The sequence below is a fragment of the Chiloscyllium plagiosum genome, unplaced genomic scaffold (assembly GCF_037043375.1).
Source record: "Chiloscyllium plagiosum isolate Xiang-an unplaced genomic scaffold, Cpla_swu_hap1 HiC_scaffold_30, whole genome shotgun sequence".
NCBI lineage: Eukaryota > Metazoa > Chordata > Chondrichthyes > Orectolobiformes > Hemiscylliidae > Chiloscyllium > Chiloscyllium plagiosum.
The window spans coordinates 53,303,247-53,319,147 of NW_028270168.1; the positions used below are offsets into that span (position 1 = coordinate 53,303,247).

Consider the following 15,901-nt stretch of genomic DNA (forward strand, 5'->3'; position numbering starts at 1 on the left):
CCACCAATGCCCTGATGTCTTTAGAGAAAAATGGGCACAGCAGGAGGTGCACTGCCTTACTTTACCCCCAATTTTATTTTGAGTTATTCCTCTCCCTCCCTCTCCCTCCCTCCCTCTCCCTCCCTCTCCCTCACGTTTGGTATAGATGCATTTTGAATGTTCATTGGTAAACTCGAAAACAGGGGTGATTCAGGGGTGGAGGATCAAGGAAGAAGGTAATATGACTGATTTGATGGTGAAAAGAAACTATTCGGTTCTGGATATATATATATATATATATATATAAAACAAGAGTTAGTTGTAGGTTGGAATCAAAGCAAGGCTTCAGGGTGGCTTATATAGAATAACAGGTACCAAGGAGTGAGATACAGCCTGGAATCTAATCGAGGGATTCAGGATTGTTTGTACATAGAATGTCAGATTCCACAAGTGAATTACAGACTGGAATCTAATAGAGGGGTTGGAGGGCGGGCGGTAGTTATGTACAGATAATGCCTGGGAGTAAGTTACATATTGGAACCTAATCGAGGGGTTAAGAGTTTTTTTTATATCTATATCTAGAATAACACAGACCAGGGAGGGAGTTACAACCTGGAATCTAATCATGGGGTTTAGGATTTTATCTTCAGAATAACAGATAGCCGGAAGTGAGTTACAGATTGAAATCAGTTGATTTGTAGTGAATACTTTCAACTAATGGGCTGAGAATGTCTTCACAATCTAAAATGACCTCTAACCAATGAATCCAGTTCTGAGTTGGCATAAACTAACATCACAAGTCCCTATTGTGCGTGCAGGCAGGAAACGGTCCTGTAGATGGTGCTATTTCAGGGCTGGCCCGGGTGATACTGCCCTGGCTGGGGCAGTGCAGACAGAAAGTGACATTGACTGAGAGTAACTCATGGGTCTGACTCAGCTCCAGTGATAATGCTGCAAGCATGCAGATAGTCAGCGAGTACTTCGAGTATTCAACACTGGAATCTATCAGCGTCATGTCGGTAAAAATCCACCAGCCCTCCCAAAATAAACACAGCCTGCAGTCTAACCAAAACTTTCCCTGCAAAAAGTATTCAAGTACATGAAATACATTTGGAGGCTTATACGGATTTACATTGACCTGCAGCTCTCTGGTAATTGTAGGCGAACAGTCAACTTCTGTAAACATGGTTCCGGATTTTTACAAACTTGTATCATGTTCTTTGGAAGAGTTTTGTAAGTCGAGAGGCCGTGAGCTTCATGCCTAAAACTGTTTAATTATGAACATGGAACTTAATGGAGAAACGAATCTTTATTTCCTCCATAGTTCTGATGCTGATTTGTGTAAATACCTGAAGTGATGCTGCTCCTGCAGGAGAGGGAGAGGGAGAGAGAGAGAGGGAGAGGGAGAGAGGGAGAGAGTTCATGCTGAGACGCTGCCCTCCCAGGGACAGAACCAGCGGCGGGAGCTCTCTAAGTGCAGGACCCGCTCTCTCTCAGCTTTCTGTGCAATGTGCTGATGAGGGAGGAGCCTGGAGGCTGAGGAAAGCTCCAAAAGCGGGGAGGATGATGTGGGAGAGGAGGGGAAGGGGAGTCAAGTCTTTAGAGAGTGGGGATGTCAGTTTGATGGATGGCAGGTGGAGTGTCAGGAGGAGCAGTGTGTGAAGTTTCAGTGATGTCGAAGTTCCGATTTCTTTTGAGTGAAAAGCCCAGAGAGAGACAGCGAGAGAGAGCCTGGTGTTTGTGTGAGAGCCAATGCTGGTGATTGTAGCTGAATAAGGCAGTGCGAGTGAAGAGACAACTCCATCCTTGAGGAAGATCTCTCTGGGATGTGAAACCTCTGGAATCTGGGATTGCTGCCCATCACTCGCTCGTGGTTCGCGTACCCCCCAGTTACAGGCTGCTGGGAGCGGTACCTGGGAGCAGGGTCAGCGAGCTCCTGGCGCATGGTCAAGCCGAGTCCGCGCTCTCCATGCCCCGGAACCAGGCAGATGCCGGCGGCATGAGCGATGAGAAGCGAGTGGAGTTCGTGGGGCTGACGGCGGTGGAGAGCAGCTCCTCAAGTCGGGACGGAGTGGCTGCGAGCCCCGGGGAGAGGCACCAGGGCAGCCGCCTGAGGCTGGCACCTCAGCCCGGAGATGGAGAGAGGTTGGTGCTGGCCGGATTGCCCGGGGACAGTGTGCAGAGTGCCCGGGTCGGGCTGCTGGGCAGACCGCTGCCCCTCAAACACCGCAACAAGAGGAATGCCCATTACAGAAAGCTGCAGAACTGTCTGTACAACGTGTTGGAGAGACCGCGGGGATGGGCGTTCATTTACCATGCTTTCATGTGAGTAACACTCCGCTCCAACTCCCCCTAAACCCCACCGTGCCCTGGGCCAGTGCCGCTTGGCACACACAGTCCGTCCACAACACTCGGTCTCTCTCTCTCTCTGTACACTCCAATCTTTCCAAACTTGCTAGCTCCCCTGTCACTGCAGGAATATTTAAATAACAACGTTTGCAATGTTCAGAAAGTGCCCGGTATTTTAACGTATATTTATGATGGTGGCGTCTTATAAATAAATGTCTATTGCAATATGTGCTAGAGTTTTAAAACCTGCTCCTAAATCCTGGAAAGATGAGGATGTTTTGGTTTCAGTCTCTGTGCGCGTTTGGAAGTTGAGTCCTTGAGCTGTCAGTAGAAGCGCCGAAGTCTGTAGTGTCACGTTTAACGAATCTATGTGCACGTATTTATTCTAATTGCACACAATTACACTGTTTCCGAATTAACTTCGAAAAAGGATCTTCCCAGCGCGGTGTAGCCGTGTCCACCTGGAGACTAACAGCCCGACCTTTACCCTTCCATTGAAACCTGACTCATTTCTGTTCTTGACCCAGCCCCGTTGGGTCCCCATTGGACCGACTACAAAAGAAACTTCGTCCCGAACTTGCCAGTCTCCTGAAAACTCCCCTTTGACAAGAGCTTTAGACCCAGTGGTTGACTTAAGAAGTAACCCTATATGTGAAATCAGTGATTTGTGTGTTTTACAGAAATGTTCGTACATAAAGTAAACCTGTCTTCAAGGTATGTGGGAAACAGTGAACCTCTGTGTGAGATTTAAATCTATCAGCTCCTGTATTGTACCCTTGCTCAGAAATAAATAGCACAACTCATGCCCAGCTGTGTTTGAGCAGTTCGGGACCGCGGATTTAGGTTTCATTTATGTTTCATTTATGTTCAGTTGTTGTGAGAACAAGATCACTCAGTTAGACTGCATAGTCAGTGTGGGGTTACTCTCGGCTTAGTAAAAACTGGGCTAAAAAGAGGGCTTCAATATTTTACCCTGAAAATTTAAAGAAATGGAAAAGGGAAATATTTGTTCAAGGTGTGAGATGTAGAGACTGAAGGAAAGTTCCTAACAGTTTGTAAATGCCAGCACACGCTTGGAACACCAGTCTTATCTCCTTGGGCACATTATGAGTGGGAAGCTCAGCAGCAATGTGACTGAATGGAGAGTATGTCCAACTGACTGACTGCTGGTTATGAGCTAGGAATCTTTACATTTTTTGAATCAATCTTCTTGCTGTGCCTATGGTAACTGGTTCCCAAATTCATCCTTGTCCAATGTTTGCTCTTGTCTGTGTTCACCTGTCGAAAAGTGTGGTGCTGGAAAAGCACAGCAGGTCAGGCAGCATCCGGGGAGCAGGGGAATCGACATTTCGGACATAAGCCCTTCTTCATGCCCATAGTGTCAACTCTCCTGCTCCTTAGATGTAGCCTGACCTGCTGTGCTTTTCCAGCGTTACACTTGTCGACTTATGCCCAGCATCTGCAGTCCTTACTTTCTCCTGTGTTCACCTGTGCCTACATTTACCCGTGTCCATGTTTGTCCATGTCCATGTTTGTCCGTGTCCGTGTTTACCCATGTCCGTGTTTGCCCATGTCCATATTTGCCTATGCCCACATTCACCCATGTCCGTGTTTACCCATGTCCATGTTTGCCCATGTCCGTGTTTACCCATGTCCGTGTTTGCCCATGTCCATATTTGCCTATGCCCACATTCACCCATGTCCGTGTTTACCCATGTCCCTGTTTACCCGTGTCCATTTTTACCCATGTTGGTGTTTACCTATGTCCGTGTTCACCCATGTCCGTGTTTACCCATGTCAGTGTTTGCCCATGTCCATGTTTGCCTATGCCCACATTCACCTATGTCCGTGGTTACCCATGTCCGTGTTTGTCCTTGTCCGTGTTTGCATATGCCCACATTCACCCATGCCCGTGTTTGCCCATGTCCGTGTTTGCCTATGCCCACATTCACCCGTGTCCGTGTTCACCCATGTCCGTGTTCACCCATGTCTGTGTTTGCCTGTGATGAATTACTGATGACAGTGACTGCTCATAATCTTACCAGGTAGATTGGGCTGTATTTTAAACCAGCGATGAAAACCCTTAACTGATAAGCTGTGCCTATTGTTCGGCATTATCGACCTGAAGGTAATCATTATGATTTCCTTCTGCCTTCCATTTCCCCATTAACCCTTTCCTTTTGTGAGGAAATGTGAACATTTTAAAATCTAGAATTGTGCGGAAATGGTTCAGTGGGTTCCTTTCCCATGTCAAGCTCAAACTATTTGGATCGTCAATGTTTTCTGGCTGTGAGTGTCTGACATGAACTGGTTTGGTGCAGTTTAACCAAACCTGTTAGTGAATGTGAGGCTGCTTCAGAGGGAACTGCCTGAAGGTTGCACTTTTAGGGGACATGGGAAATTGCAGTAATGAACTTTCAGGTAGAGGTTGGTTAAAACAGAAGAAACGTTTTTACAAATCAAATTGTTAGAATATATAATATTCAGCTTAACTCGCCCTGTGCTTTTGTCTGTACTCCACATGGAACTTCTGTCATTGCGCTCTTCATGCCTCCTCTAGATTTTTTTTCTTTTCCATTTTCCTTCTTGTGTTTATCGAGTTTTTCCTTTAACTGCATCTGTTGTTCACCTCAGTTACTGCCCTGCAGTATTGAATTTCACATTCTTACCACTCTCAGAGTAAAGACTTTCTCCTGAATTATTCATTAGCTTTATTACTCACTAATGGTTCTTCAGATCTGAGTACTGAAAATTCTTTTTTTTGGGTGGGTGAAAAAAAGTTATGGATCACCTAAGCAGCTCAAAGGGATTCCAGATACTAGTCTACAGCCAATTTGATTTACTTCACATGATATCAAGAAACAATTGGAGACACACTGGATTTTTTTTCATTTATTCATTCGTGGGATGTGGCCAACATTTACTCCCGTCCCTAGTTGCCCCCCTTGAGAAGGTGGGGGTGAGCTGCCTTCTTGAATCGCTGCAGTATGTCTGCTGTGGGTTGACCCACAATGCCATTAGGGAGCGAATTCCAGGAATTTGACCCAGTGACAGTAAAGGAACAGCGATGTATTTCCAAGTCAGGATGGTGAGTGGCTTGGAGGGCAACCTGAAGGTGGTGGTGTTCCCAAATATCTGCTGCCCTTATCTTTCTAGATGGAAGTGGTCATGGGTTTGGAAGGTGCTGTCTGAGGATCTTTGATGTATTTCCGCAGTGCATCTTGTAGATAGTACATACTGCAAAGTCTAATGGCCCTGACAGCATTCCAGCAATAATACTCAAGAACTTACTGCTCCCCTAGCCAACATGTTTCAGTACAGCTACAACACTGAAATGAACCAGACAATTGCTCAGGGATGCTCTGTACACAAAGAGTAAGATGAAACCAAGCCTGCCAATTACCTCCCCTTCACTCTAATCTCAATCGTCATAAATGTTGATGGATGGTAACAACAGTGCTCTCCAGCAGCACATACTTTAGCGATAACCTGTTCACTGATAAAAATCGAAAAGAACCAGTGATGCTGTAAACCAGAAACAAAACAGAAGTTGCTGAAAAAGCTCAGCAGGTCTGGCAGCATCTGTGCAGAGAAATCAGAGTTAACACTTCAGGTCTGGTGACTCTTCCTCAGAACTGTTAGGAAAATGTTGGTTTATATGTAGAAGATAGGGTGGGGGATGGGATGAGGATAGAGCCCAAGAAAGGAGAAGGACAGCTGGACAGACAAAAGAGTAGATAACGATTTGGCTGGGAGGGTGAATAGCTGTTAATGCAGACTGTTAGTGGCTACCAGTAGGTCGTGTGTAATGGTAACAAGGCCTGGTTTGTGGGGTTAGGGGGTGAGAACATGGGGGAGTTCCGGCCTTAAAATTATTGAACTCGATATTGAGCCCTGAAGGCTGCAGGGTCCCCATGTAGAAAATGAAGTGTTGTTCTTCCAGCTTGCACTGAGCTTCAGTGGAGCACTGCAGTAAGCCCGAGACAGAGATATTGGCCAGGGAACAGGATGGTGTGTTACAATGGCAGGCAACAGGAAGCTCAGGGTCTTTTTTGTGGGCAGAACGTAGATGTTTTGTGAAGTGGTCACCCAGTCTACGCTTCACTTCCCTAATGCAGAGGAAACCACATTGTGAGCAGTGAATGCAGAAGATTAGATTGTGAGGAGTGAAGATAAAGTGTTGCTTCACCTGGAAGGTGTGTTTGGGCCCTTGGACACTGAGGAAGGAGGAGGTAAATGGGCAGGTGTTACTCCTTTGGTGGGTGGCAGGGAATGTGCCAGAGGGCTGTGGGGGAATTTTGGGAGTGAGGGAAGAGTAGACCAAGGTGTCTCGGAGGGAAAAGTCCCTGTGGTAAACAGACAAGGGAGGAGAGGGGGATATGTGTCTGGTGGTAGCACCTTGCTGGAGGAGGTAGAAATGACGACCGGTGATCTTCTGGATGCTGTTGGGATGGTCAGTAAGGACAAAGGAAACCCTATCGCTGATGCGGGAGAGAAGAGAGGGGGTGAGGGCAGAGGCGCAGGAGATGGGTCATGCTTGGTTGATGGCCCTGTTGACAACAGTGTTGGGAAATCCTCAGTTGAGGAAGAAGGTGAACATCTAGGAGGCTCCCTTGTCAAAGTTGGCCTCATCAAAACATATGCGACAGAGACAGAGGAACTAAAAACATAGCCACTATAAACCCACCGACTCCTACAGCTCCCTGGACTATGCATTCTCACACCCTGCTTCTTGTAAAGACTCCATTCCATTCTCCCAGTTCCTCTGTCGCTGTTGCTTTTTCTTACCAGATCTCAGGTGAAAGTCGAGTGCAAACTGTTGGCAGGAGCACGCGAAAACGCAAGCAGCTCATCAACTCACTTTGTTAGAGACAATAAAACTGTAGATGCTGGAATCCAAGGTAGACGAGCAGAGGGCTGGAAGAACACAGCAAGCCAGGCAGCGTCAGGAGTTAGAGAACCCAATGTTTCAGATGCTTCTTCAGGACCCACCCACTTCAGCAAATACCACCTGTCTCCCCTTGGGTAGAGTACGAGGTTTCAGTCATGCATTGTTTAGCTACCACAGCACCCATGACACCAGAACAAAAGAAATTATCCTTGATGCTGAAGGACTGCCTTAGAGATTGTGATCTGATCAAAAAATGAACAAATAATCGGAGCTCTGTCTTTCAGTCATAACTGCTCGTTGTTGCTACTGATTTGACAAAAGCCCCATATTTCTTGTCTTTGATTTGACCTCCAAACACAGGATTTGCCAATTTCGGGATTTTATTTGATGAGGAAGCAGTGATTATGTTGTTCTTGTTTAAAATATTTAACTGAACAGTAACATTGGTTTTTTCACATTCTGAAGGGAACAGGTCAAATTAGTCCCAAGGAGGAAGAAGGGAGTGTGAAAACCACATTCATACAAAGGGTTAATTGACAAGAAGGCAGGAAATAGCAATATCAAGTGGTTTCAGGGAATAAGATGTGTTTTGGAGAGAGTTTGTGGGGGGAAGGTGGATTTTCAAAGGGCAGATTTATTACATCAATTCACTTTTCACCTTCCTCAAGATTCTTCTGCCTACCTGATTCATTTTTGTATCAAAGATTAGGACACTGAACAAAGATCAGCAACATCCAAGTTCAATAATTGGAGGAAATTGCAATCATAACTTTAATGTGGAACAACTTGAAATTAACTAAACGTTTTCTTCAGAGCTGATTGCTCTTGAATTGTACACTGAAAATTCAGAGTTATAGTGGATGCTTGTGACTTACTCAGTCATGTGAGATCACATTGTTCCAGAGTCAATTAAAAGCAATTGTATGAATGTGTGCTTCGTATTTGAGTGTGTGCTCTCTAACTGTTGTGGTCAACGTGAGTCTGAGCTCTGTATGTGTTCGTGCATGGTCTGGGTGCATATGAGCGTGTATGCTTAAACTATGTGTGTGTGAGAGTTTATATTGCTTGCACTCTATGTGAGAGTGTGTGTGCACAAGCATGTATGTTAAGTGTATGCATGCAAGCATGAGTGTGCGTGTGAGCATTTGAGTAGTTGAGTGTCTGTGAGCATATGAGCGTGTGTGTGTGCATTGTCTGTTTATATGTGATTGATTAGATTAGATCCCCTACAGTGTGGAAACAGGCCCTTCGGCCGAACAAGTCCACACAGACCCTCCTTGTATGTGCGAATATACTCCGGGGTATGTGTGCAGAGGTTTCTGGTACATGAGAGAGTTTGTGAGTGTCTGAGTCTGTGAATGTGCAGCTGAGTGAATTTTTGTATTTCTATGTGCACTTCTACTATGGGTATTATGGAGTGGGCTATGTTTTGTGTCTACTAAAGCATTTAAAAGCTTTGGCCTTGAGCTGAAAATCAGCAGCATTTTGGATGACCCATTCCTGTGTTTCTCTTTCAGGGCAGCACCGATGGTGGTCTGTCCCAGTGGAGATATTGCTACTAATTCCTTTCTATTCCAGAGCTGCTGTGGATGTTAGGGTCTGCAGGAATGTGAAATTAATGCTAAATTGGAAAAGGAGGCTGCAGTGCCTCTGAAGTTGAAATCAGTGGAGGCTTGCTAATTCTTGCAAAGCTCAGGAATGGAGAGGAAATCTACAGGGGAGAAAATGCAGAAACATACGTTCAGCATTTCTGGTTATTTTTGGCAAACAGTCAGTTATCAGTCAGGAGCTGGCTCCAGTCCAAAATAGACTCTGGTAGCTTGGTAAGTATTCATCATACTAAAGCTCCCCTGTGTTTAGGGGCACAAGTACTACACAGATTGAAAGCATAGCAGTGACAGTACCTGCTGTAGGGTGAACGATCACTGAGGAGTCAGGTGAGATTGGGTGCTGGTGATACCTATCTGCACCATGTAGGTGCAAAACTAAACTTCTCCATATGCTTGGATGTACTCCTGGAGATTTCTTCAGTTTGTTTTGTTCTTCCATGGGATTTTGACCATTTCTTGCCCTTGAACTGAGTGGTTCGCTTGGCCATTCAGCCCATTGCTATGACTCTGGGTCTACATATCACCCCGACCAGGTGTTCTTAGGAAATTAGTGAATGAATGGGGTTTTGATGCTAATCAATGGTGGTTGTTTGGTACCAACTTGAGACCAGCTTTATATTTATGTGCCAGATTTATTAAAATTCCACCGGCTGCCATGGTAGGATTTGAACTTATGTCTTCAGACCATTAGCCTGGCTTCCTGGATTACAGGTCCAGTGACATTATCACTATGCCTCAACTCCCTTAGAGTAATCTACACAACCTTCCTACATAACATTTCCAAATACTATACTTAGTCAAGCAATGAATCTGTTCAGTCTTCAATACTTGTACATATTTGGTGTTTTTTATTATTATTTATGAGTTGTGTATAGTTACCAGTGGCTAGGTCAGCATGTATTACCCATGCCTCAGTAGAGGACAAACTCCAGCCGTCATCCAGAAGGGCTTCTGAGTTGTCGTTCACATACTCCAACCACTTTTGTTTTTGCCTTTTTCTTTTTACTTCCCTCTGTGGGCCCAGTGTGGACCTCATGGCAGCGAGTTAGCCCCTATTTACTTTTCCAGATGAGCACGGGACCTGGCCTCGGAATCGATGGCTGCACGTCAGCAGAGGTGAGATCGCGAGGCAGCCTGAGTGCCTGAGGATCGGCGGCTTGGTCATTGATTGGGTCTGGCACTGGCCGAAATGGAACAATGGCAGCAGGGCATCACAGCGACATCGAAGAGGTGGGCCAAGCGGTGAGAGATGCAACTCTGACTTTGGTGGGTCTGGTGCAGGTGGCATTGGAGGAGAATCTGCCCGGTTACAAAAGCTGGCATCTGAAGAGAGGCAACTTCAGAGTTGGTTGGGTCTGGCGTAGACTGTGGAGGGAGGATGGGCATCGTTGATGATGAGTTGGCTCAGGGCTGAAGGAGTCTCTTTAAGCTCTAGCTTTCTTATTTGTAAAACTATTCAAAATGGCATTGGATCGTGGCGAAAGTGAAAACATCTTTCACTGTATTTTATGTTTTTCTCACTGTAAAATACACATGACAATAAACTCATTCAAAAGAAAGAAAACAAAATCACTTTTTTTTATAAATGCTTCATGATCTTCCCTTGTTTTGTTACAACAACATCCAAAAACTTCCAGAAGACAAGAACTTTCCTTGCTTCTTCTTCTCTGCTTTTGTAAGAACGTTGAACTGTCTCTCACTCCTCCCGGACAAACCTGCATGTTATAACACTTACTTAATTCTGATCTCTTGAGATAGTGAAACACTGGTTAGACAGAATTTAGGCAAAATCCCGGACACAGGCAGCTATGGGTGAGACAGCACAGTGAGACAGATGAATAAAATGCCAATTGTTCAAGGAACCAGAGAGAGCCAGAATTGATGTTGGTGTTGATATGCTGATGCCTGGAACTCACACTTTTAGATATTTGCAGAAAATAAGGAGGCTAGTAGGACCATCATATCCACGGCAATCAACAAAGATCTGACCGCACTAATCCCATTTTTCAGCTCTTGGTGCATAGCCTTGGAGGGGCAATGCAAGTGAATATTAGACCATCGAACTATGGAGCTGATGGAAGTGGGAGGCTTTAAACTCCATCAAGGTTCCCTGCTCCTGGTCACTGTCCAGTGACTCACGCTGAATAATGCAAGTCTTGTGGAAATCACTGACCTGCTGTAGTTAAATAGCCATCTCATGTTCACTGTCTTGGATAATTAAAGAACACTAACCATGGGCTGGAGTTTCCTGAGGAATCGGTACCAGGAAATCTGTAGGCAATAAAAGCTTCACAGAATGAATTGGGGAAACAGAGAGATGAACAACAACCTGTATTTATATAGTGCCTTTAATGCAGTAAATGATCCTGAGATGCTTTTTAGGAGCAATATTTGACAACCAAGCTGCATAAAGTAATATTCATACAAAAGACCAAAGGCTGAGTTGAAAAAGTGGGTTTAAGGAGCATCTTAAAGGAGGAAAATGAGGTAGAGAGATGAAGAGGGAATTCCAGAACTTTGGATTCTGGTAACTGAATGCATGCTCACTAATAGTGGAAGAATCGAAATTTTAGGATATTCATGAGGCCAGAATGAGATGAGTATGAGATATCTTGGAGGGTTGTGGTTCCAGAAGAGATTACAAATTCATGAACTAAAGTGAGGCAAGGCCATGGAGTGATGTGAAAATGGTTGAGTGTTTTAAAGTGTAGCTGTACCAGACCAAGTGGCAGTGGGGAGACAGGAGGAGATGTGACTGAGATCATGAGCAGCAGAGTTTTGAAAAAACAGAAGAATGTAGAAAAAAGATAAAAGCATACTGGTAATGCAAATGGGAGAGCAGAGTGAGGGAGGAGATGGGGAATAATCGATATCAGCTCATGCTGACAATTCCATGTTTCTGGGCACTGTATGGTTGTAATTACTGGTGCAAACTAGATGTAGGATATTTTGGGTGTCATTTACTGTATCTGACCCGATGGAGTGTGGGGTCAGAGTGAGGGAATTAGACTGCCTTGTGCTTACCACACACTGAAATTAGCCCCTGAACAAAGCAGATCCAGAAAATCCATGTATGTTCTGTCGATGTTATGATAGCTGAGGAGCTAATAATTGAATATTCAATATCTCTCCTTGTCAACAAGTAAATACATTTCGCAGTCTGTCATCATTTTTGTATAATGCAATTAAAACTCCAGTCTTAGGAAACAACTCAGTGCACATACATTGGGGAGTGGCAGGTATCACAGAAACAAACTCAGTAATGTGGGGGAAGGTCTATCACTGTCATTCTGAAGAATGCATGGTTTCTTCTCACCGATTATGTACTGAGATGGATCAGTGCTGTCAATGGTTTCTGCTGCTTACAGAAGGGCTTCATCTCATGGAACTACGCACTTCAAACACAAAGTGAAGGGTTCAATGTTTTAGCTCAAATAATGTTCACCATACTGATCCTTAGGATGGTGGGATTGTCCCAGAAAGAGATATTAAGGAGACCTGGCCTGCATTCCGTAGAGTTTGCAAGAATGAAGTGATCTCATTGAAAAATACAGCATTCTTAGAGAGCTCAACAGGGTAAATGTATGAAGGATGGGGGCTAGAACCAAAGAACGCATCTTATGGGCAGGTCACTTTGGACTGAGATGAGGAGAAACTTCCTCTCTAAGAGTAAATCTTTAGAATTCTATATTCCAGAGGGCTGTCTAGACTAAGCATTTGAGTACATTCACGACAGAAATCAATAGATTTCTAGAAATTAAAAAGATACTGAGGGTTACGGAAAGAAATTAAAAAAGGCCATGGAGACTGAAGATCAGCCGTGATCGCGCTGAATGGTGGCATAGGTTTGAGGAACTGAATGGTCTACAGCTGTTCCTATTTCCTGTGTTCCTGTGTTAAGTGGTGCTAGTTAGTGAACTGACAATTCAAACAGAACTTCTTCAGCTTCATGTGCAAAGAGGCACAGACTGATACTCCCAGCATGGATAGTGATACAACGGAGAATCAAAGACACTCATTGTTGCTGTAAGTTAAAGAGCCTCAATAGCCACACTGGGAGGTGGCTGAAGGGATTTTCTGTCTCTTCCTTTTTTCTTAGTCTATCTTTTTCGGTTTAATTCTTACTCTCTCTGTCTCACTCTTCTAGTATTTCTCCCCCCCACCTCCGCCAGTATTTCTCATTGTTTCTTTTGCTTATCCATGATTCTCTCTTAATTTCTGACTTTCTCCTGGTTACTTCTCATTCTCTTATTCTCTTACATTCTCTTTTTCCTTTCCCTCTTTTTTGGCTCTCACTGTTTCTTTCCATAGTTTGCTCGCATGCTGCTTAGTTTTCTTCCATTATCTCTCTGTCCCTCATGACACCAGAAACAGGGATCTGCCTCTCTCTCTCTCTCTGTATGTGTCTCCATCTCTCTCTCTTTCTCTGTCTCTGTCTCTCTCTGTCTCTCTCTCTCTCTCTCTCTCTGCTACGGTATTAGAAATCTGTGTGTGTGTATTTTTATTTATCCTTTGTCCAGTATGACGCTGCTCGCTAGGTTTAACATGTAAGCAAGTACATTCCAGGCGCACTTGATATAATTGATTAGCTTCTGTATCTATTTAACCATTGCTTGTTTTAAGAAAGGAAAATGAGAAGACCTTTCAGATGATCTGGAGAATCTCCCACTAATAGAAAATGCCTTAACACAAGAAGCAGCATGGACTCTAGCCAATTGCTTTAAAAAAAGCTCATAAAAACAGAGACAGTCAGTGAGACATTTCATCCTAGCTTCTGAATTTCAGTCCAAAGAATTCTCCTCATTCAGTGAAATTCTGTTTGTTTGAAAATGTACTCATTTACCAATAGTTTACCTGTTTTGTGGAGCACGATTATACAATTACCTGGTACCAGTGTTTAACATCCAACAGACTACTCTTGAACAACACTATGGGATATCTATTAATAAGAGATTTAAAATATAGCTGGGCTACAAGTTTATCTGAAATCAGCAAAATCAGCGGAAAAGACCGAAGAATTTCAAATGAAAGTTGCTTCCTGTGTAAATCAAGTTTCTATGATCTTTGATGCTATATGGACAAAGATTGTGCTGAAAAATGTCTGATCCCACCCTTAGAAGAGGTTGATCACAGCAATGAGTTTCCTCTAACTATGCTAATTTATCATCCTTCCAGAAGCTTTTACAGTTAAACATGCTCTTCAGTGGACTACATATCTTTCAGACTGAAGGAAGGATACAGTGGAGTGTCCTGTGGCAAATTAATATATTGATGACCTCAACTTGGATATAATTTTAAAATCTGCAGATGACAGGAATTTGAAAGGATTATGAACCCTGTGAGGAGAATGCTAATAGACTTCACACAGCAAGGTTGGTGATTTGGACAGATAAGTGACCGAATAAGTTCAGTGCAGAAGAGAGTGACGTGATTTATTTTGGTTGGAAGGCTTAGGAGAGACTGTATAACCTAAAAGATACATTTCTAAAGGGTGTATAGGAACAGAGTGACTGGGTAAATACATACATAAATCAGTGATGTTAAAAGGACATATTGAGAAAGTGGTTAACAGGCCATATGGGAGGCTTCACTTTATAAATAAGGGCATGAAGGACAAAAGCAAAGAAGTTGCATTAAACATTATTAAAACCCTGTTTTGGCTTCTATTTATTGTATGAAGGACATTTATTATGAGAGAGTGCAGAAAAGGTTTACAAGAGTGAATGAGAGACTTTGGATAGATAGGAGAGGCTATTCTTCATAGAGAAGAATAAGAGGTCCGCACAGAGTAGATAGTGAGGAACTTTTCCCAGTTTCAGAGGGAACAAGAACCAGAAGGCACAGATTTAGAGTGATTGGCAAAAGAAGCAACACCAACATGGGGGCAAGAGTTTTCACCCAGGTAGTGGCTGGGATCTGGAACGCACCCTCTGAGGGTCTGGGAGCAAGCGGATTCAATTGTGGTTTCAAAAGGAATTGGATAATTAGCTAAGGAGAAGTAAAATGTGCAGGTCTAGAAAGTAAAGTTGGGGGCAGTGACACTTCATCAGTTACTTTTGTAGAGAAACCAGCAAGGACGCAAAGGGTTCAAAGCTTTCTTGAAAGCTGAGACCGTTCTATGGCTCTGTCATTCAAAAGCAATGACAGACATCATTTGAAACCTTTTAAATTTATTGAAAAAAAAATCTGTGTGTTCCTTTTACCATAAACGTGCCTTCTTAAATAGAGTCAGAGCCATTTGTTCACCGTACAGACTTGATGCTGAATGATGACCCATCGAAGCTGTCCTGCAGGATCCTGGATAAACCTCATTTCTCACAGTGTAGCATGGAAAGGTGGTCACCCTGGATCTTGAAAAGTACACAGTCCACCTCAGACCATGACGTGCAGCTGCTGCTGTTGGACTGGGGTGGAAAAAAATCAGAAGTCACATAACACCAAGTTACAGTCCAACACGTTTATTTGAAATCACAAGCTTTTGGGGGGCTGTTCCTTCATCGTCACCTGATGAAGGAGAAGCACTCTGAACGCTTGTGATTTCAAATAAATCTGTTGGACTATAACCTGGATTCATGTGACTTCTGACTCAGGTCACCATGGAATGGCAAGATATCTCAAAGGGTTGAGCAACAGGGGAAGCTCGCTGTTCCACTTTGCTCCGATGCAAGTAGCAACATGCGTTGTGTTTGCCACGAACAGGATGATCCAATCAAGCTAAAAAGACATACTGCTTATCACACAAATGAGGTTGCAGGGGTGGTGTGACACCACGTATATAGGCCATACATCCCAAAGGAGAAAGTGAGGACTGCAGATGCTGGAGATCAGATTCCTGAAGAAGGGCTCATGCCCGAAACGTCGATTCTCCTGCTCCTTGGATGCTGCCTGACCTGCTGCGCTTTTCCAGCACCACATTTTCAGCATACATCCCAAAGCCTGGCAAATCGAATCAAACAGCTCACTCCTTAGGTTGATTGCAACAAACAAGATACTGACCAAACCCAAATGATTCGCTGTTGGAAACTCACAACAGAGCACCCAATATTAGATGTGAATCTGCAATTGGACAACA

The 15,901-nt window shown here is 44.0% G+C and overlaps 1 protein-coding gene across 1 annotated transcript in view; it reads left to right on the forward strand.

The window, feature by feature from the left end:
- Positions 1-1,467: 1,467 nt before the first annotated feature.
- kcnq4 (potassium voltage-gated channel, KQT-like subfamily, member 4) overlaps positions 1,468-15,901 on the forward strand; it is a 789,375-nt gene continuing 774,941 nt past the window's right edge. Inside the window, exon 1 of the mRNA XM_043717965.2 lies at positions 1,468-2,304. Within this exon, the coding sequence (XP_043573900.1) occupies positions 1,949-2,304 (356 nt within the window). The 5' untranslated portion in view covers positions 1,468-1,948. The remainder of the gene's footprint in view (positions 2,305-15,901) is intronic.